The following is a 15,710-nucleotide window of genomic DNA, read 5'->3' as shown; positions in this document are numbered from 1 at the left end:
AATTAATTTTAAATAATGTATAATTTTTACGTTATTATATTCTAATACTCGTTTATTCTGTAGCAATCCCACTTGTAATATAAGATCTGAAATTCTTTTTGCATATTAAGCAATATTTTGAATCTGTATATTTTTAATTATTGTTACAGATACCAGTATAAACAGACACTATAAATTCGCTGTCTGGATTAGTGCTATCAGCTCGTGGCCTACCGGATCGTATAGGTGAGGAAACTCCAGACTAACCCTGACCTACAAGCCGTGGTACCAAGGGACCCCCTCTAATGACGTCAATATTTACAAGATTTATGTGGCACTTTATTGGCATCAGGGATGAGGAACAATATAGGGTGTGATCATTCTTTAAATTTTTTATGCGAGAGAGTTTAATGATTGTTCTATTAGTGTTGATATTATTTAATACATGATATAGACACGCAGGCTCATTTTATGATACTTTAAAACCAAGCTGTTTAGTAAATAGAATTTATAAGTTTTTTTGGAATTTTAATGGATTAGACAATATTCCTTAAACTGTCATAATAATTAAGAAAAGATGAAAATCCCAGCAAAATTAAAACTAAAATTTAAACAAAGAATAGAAAATTAACGATTTCTTCCAAATATTTTAATAACAGTGAAACGTATCAAAGGCACATAAAACTATACAACTACCTAAGAAATGTTGCATTTAATGTTTGGTAAAAATGTGCAGCTGAATTCAAAACAAAAAGTACTGTCATATTTTTTCAAGCAAGCTTTGTTCCGGGTTTATAAAACTATTGTTAGAAAATTATATTGTACCTTTTAGAAAGCAAACTCTTTATAATGATGATTTTTTTTGTTACGGAAAGTGGTGCATCAGATAGTTCCTCACAAATTGAATGTGAGCAGTGTTACAAATTCGACACAATCTAAGAAGACCCAAATACAACTAATGTATGGTCCTAAAGCGACTCTCACACCACGACGCTTTATATGTCGATCAACAAATAGCACAACCACAGAAGTAAATGCTGTTATATCTGATATATTTAATTAAATAGCATATTACTGTAAATTTTATTCGTAAAATGGTGATAACAAAGTTTACAAAGATTTAAAAAAGCCTGAAACGTTTAACATTGTACAACTGACAAAATGAAATGTTAATGCGCTGTTGAACTGTCCCGCACTTTGATGAAGGTTGCTCATTCATTTCAAGATGACTTAGATCCAAATAGAAATGACTTTTGTCTACGGATATCTGCATCTCCGGGACTAAATGGTCCAGAAATCTTTGAATAGATAAGAAGACGCAAATTATTAAGTATGTTTTTTAATTTCTTCAAACTAATTCAACAACGATGTAACTATTTCTAGTTCCCTCAAAAATATTAACTTGGAAAATTAAATATTATTGAATAATCCTTTGCATGTAATATACCTCTTGATTAGTTTGCCTTTTTATAAAATCATCGGGAACATTTGTACTTATCACAGACAACTGGCTGCTTTTGATGTCATGTTTTGTTTCTTCCAATGTTGTTGTCGGGGCGGTAATAACATCGGACTCGGGAATAAGATTCGTTTCTATTATATCTTGACTTTTTGAATCAATGTCAATTCTTTGATCCTTCTGTGTAGACGGGGATTTTCTCTCTGTTTCCGCATCATGATACTTCATTTCATCACTTGAACAATCCTACAATTAGTAAACGATTTGACTTAATTCGAGAATCCAGCCATTTGCCTTAAAAACTACTTGTATATCTCATTGAGTCATTATTGATTAAAAACACTTAATTAAGCAAAATGAGATGAATTTTGAAACCAGATATTATCATTAAACCCTAGCCATTTATAATTACCTCGTTTACTGAATAATTAATTTTTGTCGATTCACGATAGTTAAATTCCATAACTTCCACTCCATCAGGCTCAGATGGAAAATCAGACCGCAATCCAGGTTTAACATCATATGCACCATTTCTATCAAAATCAAACTAACTTTAAACGAGAGTTTGATACTTTAATTTATTTTAGCTTTATATTGAGGGTCTTTTTAATAATCTATCGAAATACCTTACATTTATTTAAAATTACTAAATGTAAAGATTTTTTCCAGTGTAAACAGTTCTGTCTTATTTACCCCAATTTACTTTGATGATCATGACATTTCCAGCGCCTGATAATAGCGACGACGACGATTATTGCGATGAAAATGACTAACGACCCAACAGAGAATCCTACTATAGGTATTATTTGACCAGCCTGCTCCATGCAGTCAGCTCCATGATAAACAGTCCGCCACGTCGTTGTACAACTGACCAAACAGATGAACACAAATTTAAATTTACAGCAATAAATGGAACTTTATTAAACCATATAGAACTAGCTAAAATTAAAGATGAAATAATGATTACAATGTCATAGTGTTTGTTTACCATAAATTTGAATAATTTAATCTTGTTTTTTAATTTGAGAAGTAAAAATAAATTATTGCTTTTTTGTGGTAAATCAGGATCATGGATCCTCATCATTAAATCTAAGTACCAAATAGAAGACAAAAAGACAGCAAATTTGAAAGGAGCAAGACTGTAAAAGCTTATCAAAGCATACATTGAATATTAATTTTGCTTAATTTTGAAGCCAAGTAAGTGCAAAAACTGTAATTAAGTATTAATTTAACTGACATGTTTAGAATTAAACTTTTATATAGATCATTTTTTTTTCCATTTACCTTTCACAAATAGAAATTTTTTATCTACCTGCAGCCTGTGCGGTTTTTAATTGCATCAAAATAGCAGTGGCCTCCATTGTAACAGACCCTTGTTTCTAGATCGCATATATGGTAACAAATGCCAGTGTAGTTGTTCTCATGGCTTGGGCGACATTTGTATCCTGGTACACAGAGTCTGCCTGTAGCGTTGCATTCCGATATATCTAATATATCATTGAATAATTGAATGCTGCATTAAATTGCTGATAAAAAGTACATTGCATGCATGTTAAATGTATATACACAAATAACTATATAAAATTAATTTAGTTAAGCCTTCTTTTGTCTGCTTCGATGATTACTGTACCATTTGTTTGGATCTCTAGCTGTTCCATAATGTCATATGTTGTATTTAATGCACTCCAGGAACTGTCTGTAATTTCCGTGATATTATGCAGGAAATTGGTGGAAACACTGTTGACAAAATCGTGTATAGTTCTGTGGAGATCCCTTAAACTGTTCACGCTAATCTGAATTATGACAGAGATGTTCTTGGTCTCGCTGAAGATAAAAATCAATTATATTGAAAACTTGTGTTCCGAAAGATTGTCAAAGTTTAAATTTAAATGAAATATTTTTTTTAAAATATAACCCATTAGAGTATTTCATATTATATCCATTAGAATCATTCAGTATTAAAAGAAAACAATTGAAAAAAAGTAATGAAAAGTTTTAAAATAAAGTACCTAGAAAAAACGAGCAGATATTTTATATAAGATACATCTAACCTCTGACAAATAGATAACTTAGTATATAGCAGTGTGTATGATGAAACATTTCTATCTAAACCATCAACTTTTTATCGAAGTAGTGATCATGATTGGGGTCAATGAAAAAATGACAATAACAAACCATGAACCGTCTCAACTCAAAACGTAACGATTTCAGGATATTGTAAAGTGAGAATGATGTCTTTATAAGATTTAAAAGTGTCTTTCAAACATTGTTTCGCATTGTTGTGTAAAGTTTGCTGAAGTTTTGTAACCTAGCTTCAGTAAAAAATAAACAAAACACATTGATGCACTAAAGGCATCTTATAAATCAGTGTCCACTTCCACTTTGTCAAGGTACATAAAACAGGTGATGGCTACAGCAGGTATTGATACAAATATGTATAAAGCCCATTCAGTAACAGGAGCTTCTATACGTCAACCGTTCGAAATGGAATTTCTATGAAAAGGATTCTTAAAAAAACTGCTAACTGGACCTTTTCTAGACATTTTTATAAGTTCTATTACCGGGATTTACAGCCGGATAACGCAAGGGAATTTCTAGAAAGTGCATTTCAAGAGGACTGAATTTGTAACATCATTTTGTCACTGAATTGAATTATTATCATTATTGAAATAAAGTTTATAGATTTTGTATTACAACAATAAACAAACAAAATTGTTCCTTAAAAGACTTTAAAGAGAATGAAATATTAATAGTGATATTGAAAATTAGAGTCATAGTAGGTATACTAGCACCCCCCCCCCCCCACTACGGAATTTCATTGGGCAAGTAAGATTGGAGTTTTTGGTATACCCTCCCCCACGGATTAGAATTTTCATGATTATGGGAATTCTTGTCAATATTTTTCATGATTAGTTAAGCCCCTCCCCCCTTCAATTTGCTTCCGACGCCACTGTTATTAGAGTACATGCAACAAATTGTTAAAGTATAGGCCTCGGCTGAATTAAGAAAATATCTCCAAATGCATCCTTATCGCTACCAAAAAGTTGTGACAAGACCCCCCCCCCCCCCCCCCCTACCACGCGAAAAATTACACGGGGTCCGTCAGCTGAGTTGCAAAGTTATCGATAAGAAAAACAAACTATTTAAAGACATTGGTTTTGAGATTGTGATTACCCGGTAATATGAGACATAAGAAGCGACACCCTCTTTAAAAAAATGAATAAAAATTCCAAAGATAAGGTTAACTGTCGTGAAATTAAAATGTGTATAAAATATTTTAAGAAATGTTTCTTTGCATTGTCGGCAATATATAGGAAAAAAAGCCTATCATGCAGGTAAAAATTGACATTTTTAAAAAATTATTTTAAGCAATTATTACGGGATTGAGTATGACGTCCTGAATGTCGGTTCAATACAGACTCACTTTGTGAAGTTGGTTGATAAAATTTTTCTTAAGAGCTAGTATAATACAGCTTTACAGCCACTTGTGAACTAGCTGCAGGTCTGTAGCTCCCTGTCTAAAAACACAGATGGACGATCTTTGAGCTACAGTGCCTTCCATAGTAAAACTTCAATTTACGGCGCACAAAAATATGCGCTAGTTTTTTTTATTATTATTGAAGATTGTGTTATTATTTATCTTTCACTTACACAACAGCAAAAAGTATAAATACATGTAAAGTAACATAAATTTTTCCGCGAAAAATTACCAAATCCATGCAGGTCGTTTATTCTAACTAATTCAGAAAAATAACAAGAGTAAAAATGGTGTACTCTATATGCAATGTTTTTGCCCAAAAATGACTAAGTTCAACAGCTGATATTTTTATAAATTATCAGAAATCAAAATCCTAGCAATTTGCATACTTCTGATATATATAAGTATAAATGGTCTGCAAAAGAACAACTTCCTATCTTGAAAACTGTTCGAGGAGTTATCGGTACAATAAGGGTACCTTTTTGACAGCCACTCACCCGTCTGCAATTTTTACTATTTCAATAATCGAACACCCGGTTAAAAATTCACTCTCAAAATTCTTAGAATTCAGAAGCAATGGAGTTACATGGGACCTCACGGTGGTCTTCGAACCCCATGCCGCTCAAAATATATTTACCCCCTTAGGAAATTTCTTGATCCGTCTCATTTCTAGAAAAGAGTACGCATTTACTTATATTCCAGTTTAAATTACATGTCAATTTTTTAAAGAGATATAAGATATTAGGCATTTCCTTTTATAATTCCATGAGAATTATATTACGGAAATTAGCACATTCGTCACATCGGCAACGATTTTTTTTCTACATGAACCTCTTCCTGTTTGGTCTGGAGTATTGTAAACATTAAAATCGGAAAAAAAGAATTTTTGATCAAAATCGTGACATTGCCCCTTTCAAGAAGGACTTTTTTATATATTAATTATCATAAGTAAACCAAATTTTAAACAGTACTGATATCGTATTAAATCCAATTTTGGCAAATTTTTGCTTGTTTGGATTTAAAAAATATTCAAATTTGTATGCAATTGAAATAAATTTAAGAGAAATTCCATAATTCAATAACAACAACTTTTAATACGACTGTCATCACAAAGCTATTTTCTATGCTAGTATAAACCGTTCGAAAGGCTATACCTTTGTAAGTTGTTCGCTGAACCATCACGATTGAGGGTGTTCCGTCTCGAAGATATTACAGAGCGTTTGGAATTTTTTGATGAAAAGCTACAGACAAAACAAGTAAACTTTACTGATAAAAGTTCATAAACAAATATTTGTATTTGTTTTTGTTGAAATTTGTACAAAAATATATTGTTACGGCTAACACTTGATTTTTAAAGAAATATTGAGAATTAACTATTCTTTTATACCAATTACATGTAATTACAAATAAATATGTTTGTATACCTGGTGTTTTTCACAGCATTGGTGTAACCAAGAAAGACCATTTGATTTAACTGAAAAATCGACAAATTTACTTCAAACAAACGCGAGAATTCAATCAAATCGGTTTTTTGACAATCGAATGAAATAGCAAACCTTTTCTTTCAAGATCAATTCAACATCTGGACTAATTTCAGAAATGTTCACCAATGTAAGTACAATTTGTAGCTGGAATATACTTTCTTCCCCTGAATAGATATATTAAAATTTATTAAAAATAAGATCAAATACCATTTTATCAATTTAAAAAACTCTCAAGGTTTCTAATGATTATGCATGTACAGCGACATGAAAAAAACCCAAACGAGGCACATACTACGGAAGCCCATTTAGGACCTATCAAAAAATATTTTTGAATTTGATATAACGAAATCTTGAATTTGTTAAAACGAATTTAAATCGTTATAACGAATTGTTGAATCCGTTATAACGAATTAAATTTGTTATAACAAATTTTAGGAATTCGTTATAACGAATTTAATTTGTTATAACAAATTCACTGAATTCGTTATTTCAAATTTCTAAATCTGTTTTAACAAATTAAATTTGAAATAACGAATTCTTGAATTCGTTATAACAAATTAAATTTGAAATAACGAATTCCTGAATTCGTTATTTCAAAGTTTTAATTCGTAATTTCGGTTTTTTAAACTCGGTTATAACATATTTTCACCCAATTTGTGGTAACAATTTTCATGTTTTGGGGAATAAATTAAACGGGGCGGACTTCATTTGTCCCATATCGGCGTACAACGAAATGCGCCGATCAATTGATCGGCGTTAAACGGCGAAATGGTATTAAAAGAAGTAAATGTAACCATGGTAAGAGATGTAACAATTCCATAAGACACCTACTTTATCAGCTTTGCTAGAATTCCTACATAGATAATAACAAAATATATATTTAAGAACTATGCAATGCTCTATGCAATGCAGTTTCACCAAAAATACAATATATACAGATTTGTTTCGACGGGTTTCTGTGCAAAATTCCAAAAATTTGTTTAATTAATGCTATCAATCAATGAGCATCCTGATTTACTAACATATATCTGCATTGTTCATCTCATTACATCACCAAACCGTGAGATTACGCCGTACTTAAAAAAAAATACCGGTCTGGAATAAAATTGATTTAAGAATAAGGAATCATTCTTTGAGTATTACCAGTCTCAGGTGATTTTGGCCGGGACGTGTTCAAATCAAATAAAGCTCGACGGGATTTATGATAGATATGACCACGCTCTGACCGAAATTATCAACTCATAATATTCAAAGAATGATTCCTTATTACTTTAATACTTATATTTATATAATTTCCAATTTCTACACTTTAAAACAACATTCTAAAACCACTGTTTTTTAATGAATAACACATGCTATGTATTATTACGCAGCGCAGCCAATACTGTTTTTCGGTTACGTTGTATGACACGCCCATTTTGTGTCGCTCGTTTTTTTTTTAAATTATTGGGCTGGGTTATCACAGTAAAGGACACTTAAAAATATAATATAATATTTTATATGATGTAGCTAGGCATTATAACCAGGATGTGCGCATGCGTGGACCAACTTTCCATCAGAACTATGTATAGAATAGGCTATTTTTGGAAGTTAATTTTAATCAACTCTCCTACATGTATGCAGTTACTCAGGCAAACCGAAAGTGAAACAGTGTTTGGACCTAAGTACAAATCAACATTGCTGACAACATTTAGTTCTAATCGATAAATTCGATGTAATGAGTTCTTAAGCATTGTTTTTCAAGGAAACTTATTTATAGATACCTTGTAAATAGTTAGATTTTAAATGGTACGAACAATTTAGATAATTTTTGAAGTCGTACATCTTATATATTCCTACGCCAGAGCTCGTTCAACCAGACGCTCGGCTGTCTCCGTAAATCTCCGACAAGCAGAGATTCTCTCTTGCTTGTCGGTGATTAACGGATACAGCTGAGAGTCTGGTTGAACGAGACTAGAGTCCAATTATGCTTGGATCAATACAAGTTCGCATAACTATTCCGATTACTGATACGTAGTTTGATAGAATAGATCTTTGAATATTATACAACATGATTCATATAGAGTTTTCACGAAATTCCTGTGGAAGAATTCATATTATTAAAAATGTGCGTAATTCAAATACATATAGGAAAGTACTTGCCATGCAAAATAACATATCATTGATTTTAAAATAAATAATAATCGATAAAATCAACTCCCATCAGTTCTTCAGTACTTTGATTTTATATAGTACAACCAGGCACTATAACCAGGATGTACGCATGCGTGTACCGACTTTTCGGTAAACGTTTGGGAGGAATTTCGAAAGCTGTTTGGGGGAACTTCGAACTGATATTCGCGCAATTTAAAAACGTATAGGAAAATTCGAAATTTACTTTATAAATGTTTATTAAAAGAGATAGGAATGTTGTGTACATTAGATTTACACCAAAATGTTGTATAAATATTAGTATTTGAGAGAACAAAAAAGAGCAATGTTACAGGAAAACAACAGGCACTTAGCATTGGAGGGGGAGGGGGTGTGGAGTGGAGCAGGGGCAGGGGGACGAGCTAGACTACTCCATTCAGCACACGTTTTCTCGCAGCAAAGATTTTTCTTAAATTTACATATAAAAGGTGAATTAACAAGCCAACAAGGAGTCCCCCGCCCCTAATGTTTTTGGGACCAGGTAAAAACTGAAATGAAAGGGAGGAAATAAACTGTAGAATTGAAGTTAAAGGTACACCTTTCCCCATACCCCCACGAATTAGGAATTTTAAATGTTTTAATAGCATAGTGTATGTATCACTAGGGTCAGTGTTCGTATCACTAGGGTCTGTATACCCATAACCTGGGTCAGTATTACGATTATCAGGATGTCTATATCTAATACCAGGGTCAGTGTACGTATCACCAGGGTCTGCGTGCCCATCATCTGGGTCTGCGTACAAAAAGCCTGGGTCAGTGTACGTATCATCAGGTTCAGTGTATGTATAACTAGGGTCAGTGTTCGTATCACCAAGGTCTGTATACCCGTAACCTGGGTCAATATTACGATTATCCGGATCTATTACCAGGGTCAGTGTACGTATCACCAGGGTCTGTGTGCCCATCACCAAGTCATTAGAACCCATCATCCGGGTCTTAATGCATATCACCAAGGTCGGTGTTCGTATCACCAGGGTCTGCCCATTACTAGGGTCTAAAAACCTATATTGTTATAGGTATTGAGACCCAGGTGATGGGTATACTGGCTCTGGCTACGCGTATACATGTACACACTCTTGTAATTGGGTACACTAACCTTGGTTATAGGTAAACTTGCCCTGGTGATGGGTATACTGATTCTGGATATGGGTATACAGACGCTTGTGATGTGCACTCTGGCCCTATTAATACTAGTATACAGACCCCGGTGATAAGCATTATAGACCCTAGTGAAACGTACACTGACCCTGGTGATAGGCATTGAGACCCTGGTGATGGTACGTGGATTTCTTGCTATGGGTAATCAAACCCTGGTGATGAGCACAAAAACACATTGACCCTCGGGATACGTATTGAGACCCTGGTGTCCTGGTGATGGGTATACTGAATCTGGTTATGCGTATACATACATGTACCCTGTTGATACATACACCTACTCTGCTAGTACTTACTCTGACCCTGGTAATATGTATTCTGACCCTGGTGATGGGTATACAGACCCTGGTGATGGACACACAGACCTTGGTGAGGAGTTATGGATAGAACTACATGGGGTCGGTGTTCTGACCACCCCTACCCCTCCCCAATACCCCCCCCCCTGAACAAAAGAAAAACAAAATAAATTATCCCTCTCCTCCTAACCTTGAATTTTTTTATATTGAATTTAAGCGTGGGTGTTTAAAGAACCTGGTGAATGGTATTTTGTATGAGATACAGTAATATTGGTTTATATATAAACCCAATTCTTTTTTACTGGTATATGTAAGGAAACCGTGATATTTTGTTCAGGCAGGTGGCATCGTAAACAAGTGAAAAGAGGGGTGGGGGGTGGGGGGGGGGGGGGGAATCGCCAAACAATTCTTAACATGCGAAAAAAAGAAGTCTTTAAAAATTCGAAAATCGTACACCGTGGGGGTAGCTATAGAAATGCTAAATTTACCTCAAACTTAAATTTCACTGTTTACTTCCTCCCAGTCACTTTCAATTTTTTACATGCTCCGAAAATGCTAGGAAAGGGGGGGGGGGGGCAACTGCATGGGGACAGGCTTCTCCCTGCCACCCCCACCAACCCACTCGTTTGAAGCTACGTGTCTATTCTTTTCCTGTAACATTGCCTTTATTGTCCTCGCAATTATTTAATTTACTTTTTTTAGTGTAAACCAAAGGTACATAACATTCCTATCACTTTTAATGACTATATGATATAAAAGTCGCGGTTTTTTGTTTTTGCTTTTTTGTTTTTGTTTTTTGGCACTTATCATCAGTTCGAAGTTTCTCCAAGAAGCTATCGAATTTCCTCCCAAACGTTTACCAATCCCGATGGAAAGTTGGTTCACACATGAGCACATCCTGGTTATAATGCCTGGCTATGTCATATAAAATATCACATTCATATTTTTTTTAGTGTCCTTTACTGTGATAACATTACAAATCAATTTTGAAACCTATGGCCCAATTATTTCATAAAAAATGAGCAACCCAAAATAAGCGTGTCCTACAGCATAACCGAAAAACGGTATTTGCTGCAATAATACATAACATGTGCTATGCATGAAAAAAAATACCCAGTGGTTTTGAAATGTTGTTTTGAATTGTAGAGATTGGAAATAATATAATTAAAAGCAAAAAGGCATCATTCTTTGAATATTATGAGGTGATAATTTCGGTCGGAGCGTGTATATCAAATCTATCATAACTCCCTTCAAGCGTTATTGGATTTGAACACGCTCCGACCAAAATAAATATGAATACTGAACATAAATCTGCCCATGCAAGCGTTTAAAGATATCATATTCATCAGTAAAAGGCGATTAAATAGCAAATTTTAAAATCGTTTAAAAGGAAACCTGACTGTAACAAAATAATTACGAATACAACTTTCTAAATTTACAATACTTAAAATAACTAGATACGTCAAAATATCAGACCTATATCAATCTTTTTTGCTGTAAAATTGAATATATTTTGTATAGCTTTGTAAGGAAATTTCCCTAGTGTTGACCTCGTGACGTCACTGAATCCTTGTTATCGCCTAATTTCATTTTCTCTTGATTAGATTTCTAAAAGAGGTAAAAATAGGCACTTTGAAGAAGCGTAACTCCATTTTTTGTGTGCATCGATTTCGATGCGGTTTTTGCATTTAATTCTGGTAAATAAATTCTATGACATAAGTTCGACATTGGCTGGGCTTCATGTACCCTTTTATAAATCAGCATGCTCAATAAATAATAGCATTGACTAAACAATTTTTTGGAATTTTGGAAAGCCGATTAAGTCAGGTGTCTTTTGGAATTGTTACATCTGTTACCATGGTTACAGCAACAGCTGTGACAATATGTTCCTACACTTTTGTTCTTACGCCAGTTTACTTCATTTACCATTTCGCCGTTTCGTCGTACGCCGATATGGGACAAATGAAGTCCGCCCCGTTTAATTTGTTCCCGAAAACATGAAATTTGTTATTACAAATTGGGTGAAAATATGTTATAACGAGTTTAAAAAAACCAAAATTACGAATTAAAACTTTGAAATAACGAATTCAAGAATTCGTTATTTCAAATTTAATTTGTTAAAACAGATTTAAATTTTGAAATAACGAATTCAGCGAATTTGTTATAACAGATTAAATTCGTTATAACAAATTCCTAAAATTTGTTATAACAAATGTAATTCGTTATAACGGATTCAACAATTCGTTATAACGATTTAAATTCGTTTTAACAAATTCAAGAATTCGTTATATCAAATTCAAAAATATATTTTGATAGGTCCTAAATGGGCTTCCGTAACAAACAATTCAACATGTACATATTAATTTTCGGTAAACTTCGTTTTTTAAACCAAAACTACATCAAATCATATTAATTTTTGTAGTTTTGTAATTACCGAATATCGGAGCTTCTGTCGGAACGCTTGTGTAATGCGTTGTTGTTAAAGGCTTAGATGTTTGTTCTGTCATGGTAGCTGTTCCTCCTGGTGTTGTACTTGAACTTTGGGTTATTGTAGTTCTGCTTGATGTTATTGTTGTTAAAGGTGTTGCGGGCGATATAGATGTAGTTGATTCAAATGACATTGTTGTAGGTGTACCTGATGCTGTTGTTGAAGCTCTTTCGGTATGCACTGAAGAAGTCGTACCCGATGTTGTTGTTAAAGATGTCCCAGTTAGTGTTGATATTGTACCCGATAAAGTTGTACCTGGGGTTGTTGAAGATGTTTCGGGTTGTGTTGATAAAGTTTTACCTGATGTTGTTAAAGATGTTCCAGTAGGTGTTGATGTGGTTGTACCAAATGTTGTTGTAAATGAAGCGTTTCGTGTAGATGTATTTGTACCTAATGTTGTTGAAGATGTTTCGGGTTGTGTTGATGAAGTTTTAGCTATTGTTGTTAAAGATATTCCAGTAGGTGTTAATGTGGTTGTACCTAATGTTGTTGTAAATGAAGCGTTTGGTGTAGATGTAGCTGTACCTAATGTTGTTGAAGATGTTCCTGGTGGTGGTGATGTAGTTGAAGATGTTCCAGTTTGTGTTGATATTGTACCTGATGTTGTTGATTTAGTTGTACTTGATGTTGTTGAAGTTCCGGTCGGTATTGACGTGGATGTACCTAATCTGGTTGTTGAAGATGTTCCGAGTGATGATGAAGTTGAATTTGGTGATGTTGTTAAAGATGTTTCGGGTTGTGTTGATGTAGCTGTACTGAATGTTGTTGAAGTTGTTTCGGGTGGTGTTGATGTTGTACTGAATGTTGTTGAAGATGTTTCGGGTTGTGTTGATGTAGTTGTCCTGAATGTTGTTGAAGTTGTTTCGGGTTGTGTTGATGTAGCTGTACTGAATGTTGTTGAAGTTGTTTCGGGTGGTGTTGATGTTGTTGTACTAAATGTTGTTGAAGATGTTTCGGGTGGTGTTGATGAAGTTGTACTGAATGTTGTTGAAGATGTTTCGGGTGGTGTTGATGTTGTACTGAATGTTGTTGAAGTTGTTTCGGGTTGTGTTGATGTAGCTGTACTGAATGTTGTTGAAGATGTTTCGGATGGTGTGGATGTTGTTGTACTGAATGTTGTTGAAGATGTTTCGGGTGGTGTTGATGAAGTTGTACTGAATGTTGTTGAAGATGCTTCGGGTTTTATTGAAGTAGCTGTACTGAATGTTGTTGAAGATGTTTCGGGTTGTGTTGAAGTAGTTGTACTGAATATTGTTGAAGATGTTTCGGGTTTTGTTGAAGTAGCTGTACTGAATGTTGTTGAAGATGTTTCGGGTTGTGTTGAAGTTGCTGTACTGAATGTTGTTGAAGATGTTTCGGATGGAGTTGATGTGGTTGTACCTAATCTTGTTGAGGATGTAGCGGTTGGTGTAGATGTAGTTGAATCAGATGTTTTTGTTGTATTTGGTGTTGTTGGAGCTGTCCCGCTTGGTGTTGATGTAACTGACACTGATGATGTTACAGATGGCGCTGGTTTAGTTGTAGCTGTTAGCATTGCTGTTGTTGTAACTGATTCTCTTATTTGAGTTGTACCAGTTGATTTATTTTTGGTCGGCGAAATTGCGTTTGATGTAAACGTGAAAAGAAGATTTAAACTCGCAACAAAAACAAGGCACCTCATTTTATCTAAAATTAAAATAGAGAAAAGTACCTAATGTAGACCGGGAAATCGTCTGCTTATTAAGCTTCAAGAGAGAAAAACATTGTAATATAACAAATGTGAAAACAAAAAAATACCCCCTATAAAAATGCAATTTGCATTAACATTAAGCATTCTACACTTTTTAATAGTTAAGGCAAACCTTTTCTACAACGTACCTCTAAATGGCATAATTATCTGTTAAAGCAATTATATAATTTAAAGAATTAATGGATCAATTTTATGGAATTCAAAATAAGTATTAAATGAAAATTTTATTTTCACTTACCATTGACAAAGAGATAAGACGGATTTGAATGTTTTTCCAGCCACAAAATAGTTACGTTTAGTATCGATTTAAAGATTCGTGATATTAGAACAGAAACGAGGGAACACACAATGTCAGATCTGCATTTCTGGAATTACAGCGTATCCACGTCAAAGGTGCATTTACCTATCGTAATTTTTCTGTTATCACCGATATTTATTGCGCACCAAAAAACCTTGTACAGATGTTAACACGATACTTTTGGACTCACTTCTTTAAAATTTGAATTCTGATAAATATTTCAAATACGAAAGTAATAAAACAAAATTATATTTCATAAATCTCGTTTTACTCACGAACTTATCATTTATATGGACACTGGAACAAGGCTTTAAAATTATTCTTCGTTGTTCTAACATTTACTGTGGAAACGAAACCATGGATTTTAATAAGTTTTGATATAACAAAATAGAAACAGTAGTATCAATAAAATGGGCCGATAGGAAATTTCAACTTTCCTACAGGAAATGGGGGGGGGGGGGAGGAAGTAGTTATAAATCTGTAAACAACGGTCTATCAGATGGCATATTTAAATTTGTCTAGACATGCAGCTCAGACGGGTGTAAAAATGCCACCTTGGCGCTGGCATAGTTATCCGGCACAATGTTACTTTTTTGATCTTCTTTAATGTTTAACGTTTTCCCCCTTTCTTCACAGAGGTATAAGCAAATATCGACGCTGTCATTTAGTCCTGCTCCAGACACAACAATGTGATGTCAATTCAAAGCGCAACTACTCTAATTCAAAACTTAACTTAAAGGGCAAATACTCCATATATTTTAAGAACTTACGAAACGCGTTTTTTAAATTAAATATTATGTCGAGATAAATAGGCAAAGCGTTGGTCACATTGCCGAATATCAATTTTCACTATACGGACATATAGATATACCCGCCAGTCACGTGTCATGTTTAAACCAATAAAAATGTGACATTTCAGTTCGAGGGAAAACAAATCATTTTTGCATTCATACGTCACAGGGGAAAAGTTAAACTAAAACATCACTTTATGTATACGTTTATATACGAATATTTCATCATGCCATTTTTAATGTTTATGATTAGGTAACATAAGGTGCCATGAAATAAGTTTGAAAATGTTTTTTAGTGTAAATTTAACAAAAGACATCAAATATCCATTTTAGCTCACCTGAGCTGAAAGCTGAAGTAAGCTT

General features: G+C 33.8%; 1 protein-coding gene across 1 annotated transcript; it reads right to left on the bottom strand.

Moving 5' to 3' along the window:
- Positions 1-622: 622 nt before the first annotated feature.
- On the bottom strand, positions 623-14,725 carry LOC105331142 (uncharacterized). The gene is made up of 11 exons (XM_020068508.3): positions 14,497-14,725; positions 12,476-14,194; positions 6,473-6,564; positions 6,341-6,390; positions 6,071-6,157; positions 3,069-3,262; positions 2,751-2,925; positions 2,132-2,305; positions 1,851-1,971; positions 1,427-1,684; positions 623-1,277 (listed from the first exon to the last, which is right to left on the bottom strand). The coding sequence occupies exons 2-11, from the start codon at positions 14,187-14,189 to the stop codon at positions 1,200-1,202; spliced, it is 2,943 nt and encodes a 980-aa protein (XP_019924067.3). The 5' UTR covers positions 14,190-14,194; positions 14,497-14,725; the 3' UTR covers positions 623-1,199.
- Between the last annotated feature and the right edge of the window lie 985 nt (positions 14,726-15,710).

The sequence above is a fragment of the Magallana gigas genome, chromosome 2 (genome assembly GCF_963853765.1).
Source record: "Magallana gigas chromosome 2, xbMagGiga1.1, whole genome shotgun sequence".
Lineage (NCBI taxonomy): Eukaryota > Metazoa > Mollusca > Bivalvia > Ostreida > Ostreidae > Magallana > Magallana gigas.
Note: the sequence above shows the minus strand (reverse complement) of the source record. Positions and strands in the feature narration are given on the sequence as shown.

Coding starts and splice junctions, on each gene's coding strand:
- LOC105331142 (XM_020068508.3), bottom strand. CDS start 14,189: ATGAGGTGCCTTGTTTTTGTTGCGAGTTTAAATCTTCTTTTCACGTTT. Junction 6,391..6,472: donor AATTGATCTTGAAAGAAAAG/GTTTGCTATTTC, acceptor TCGATTTTTCAG/TTAAATCAAATGGTCTTTCT. Junction 3,263..6,070: donor TCAGCGAACAACTTACAAAG/GTATAGCCTTTC, acceptor TTTTATCTTCAG/CGAGACCAAGAACATCTCTG.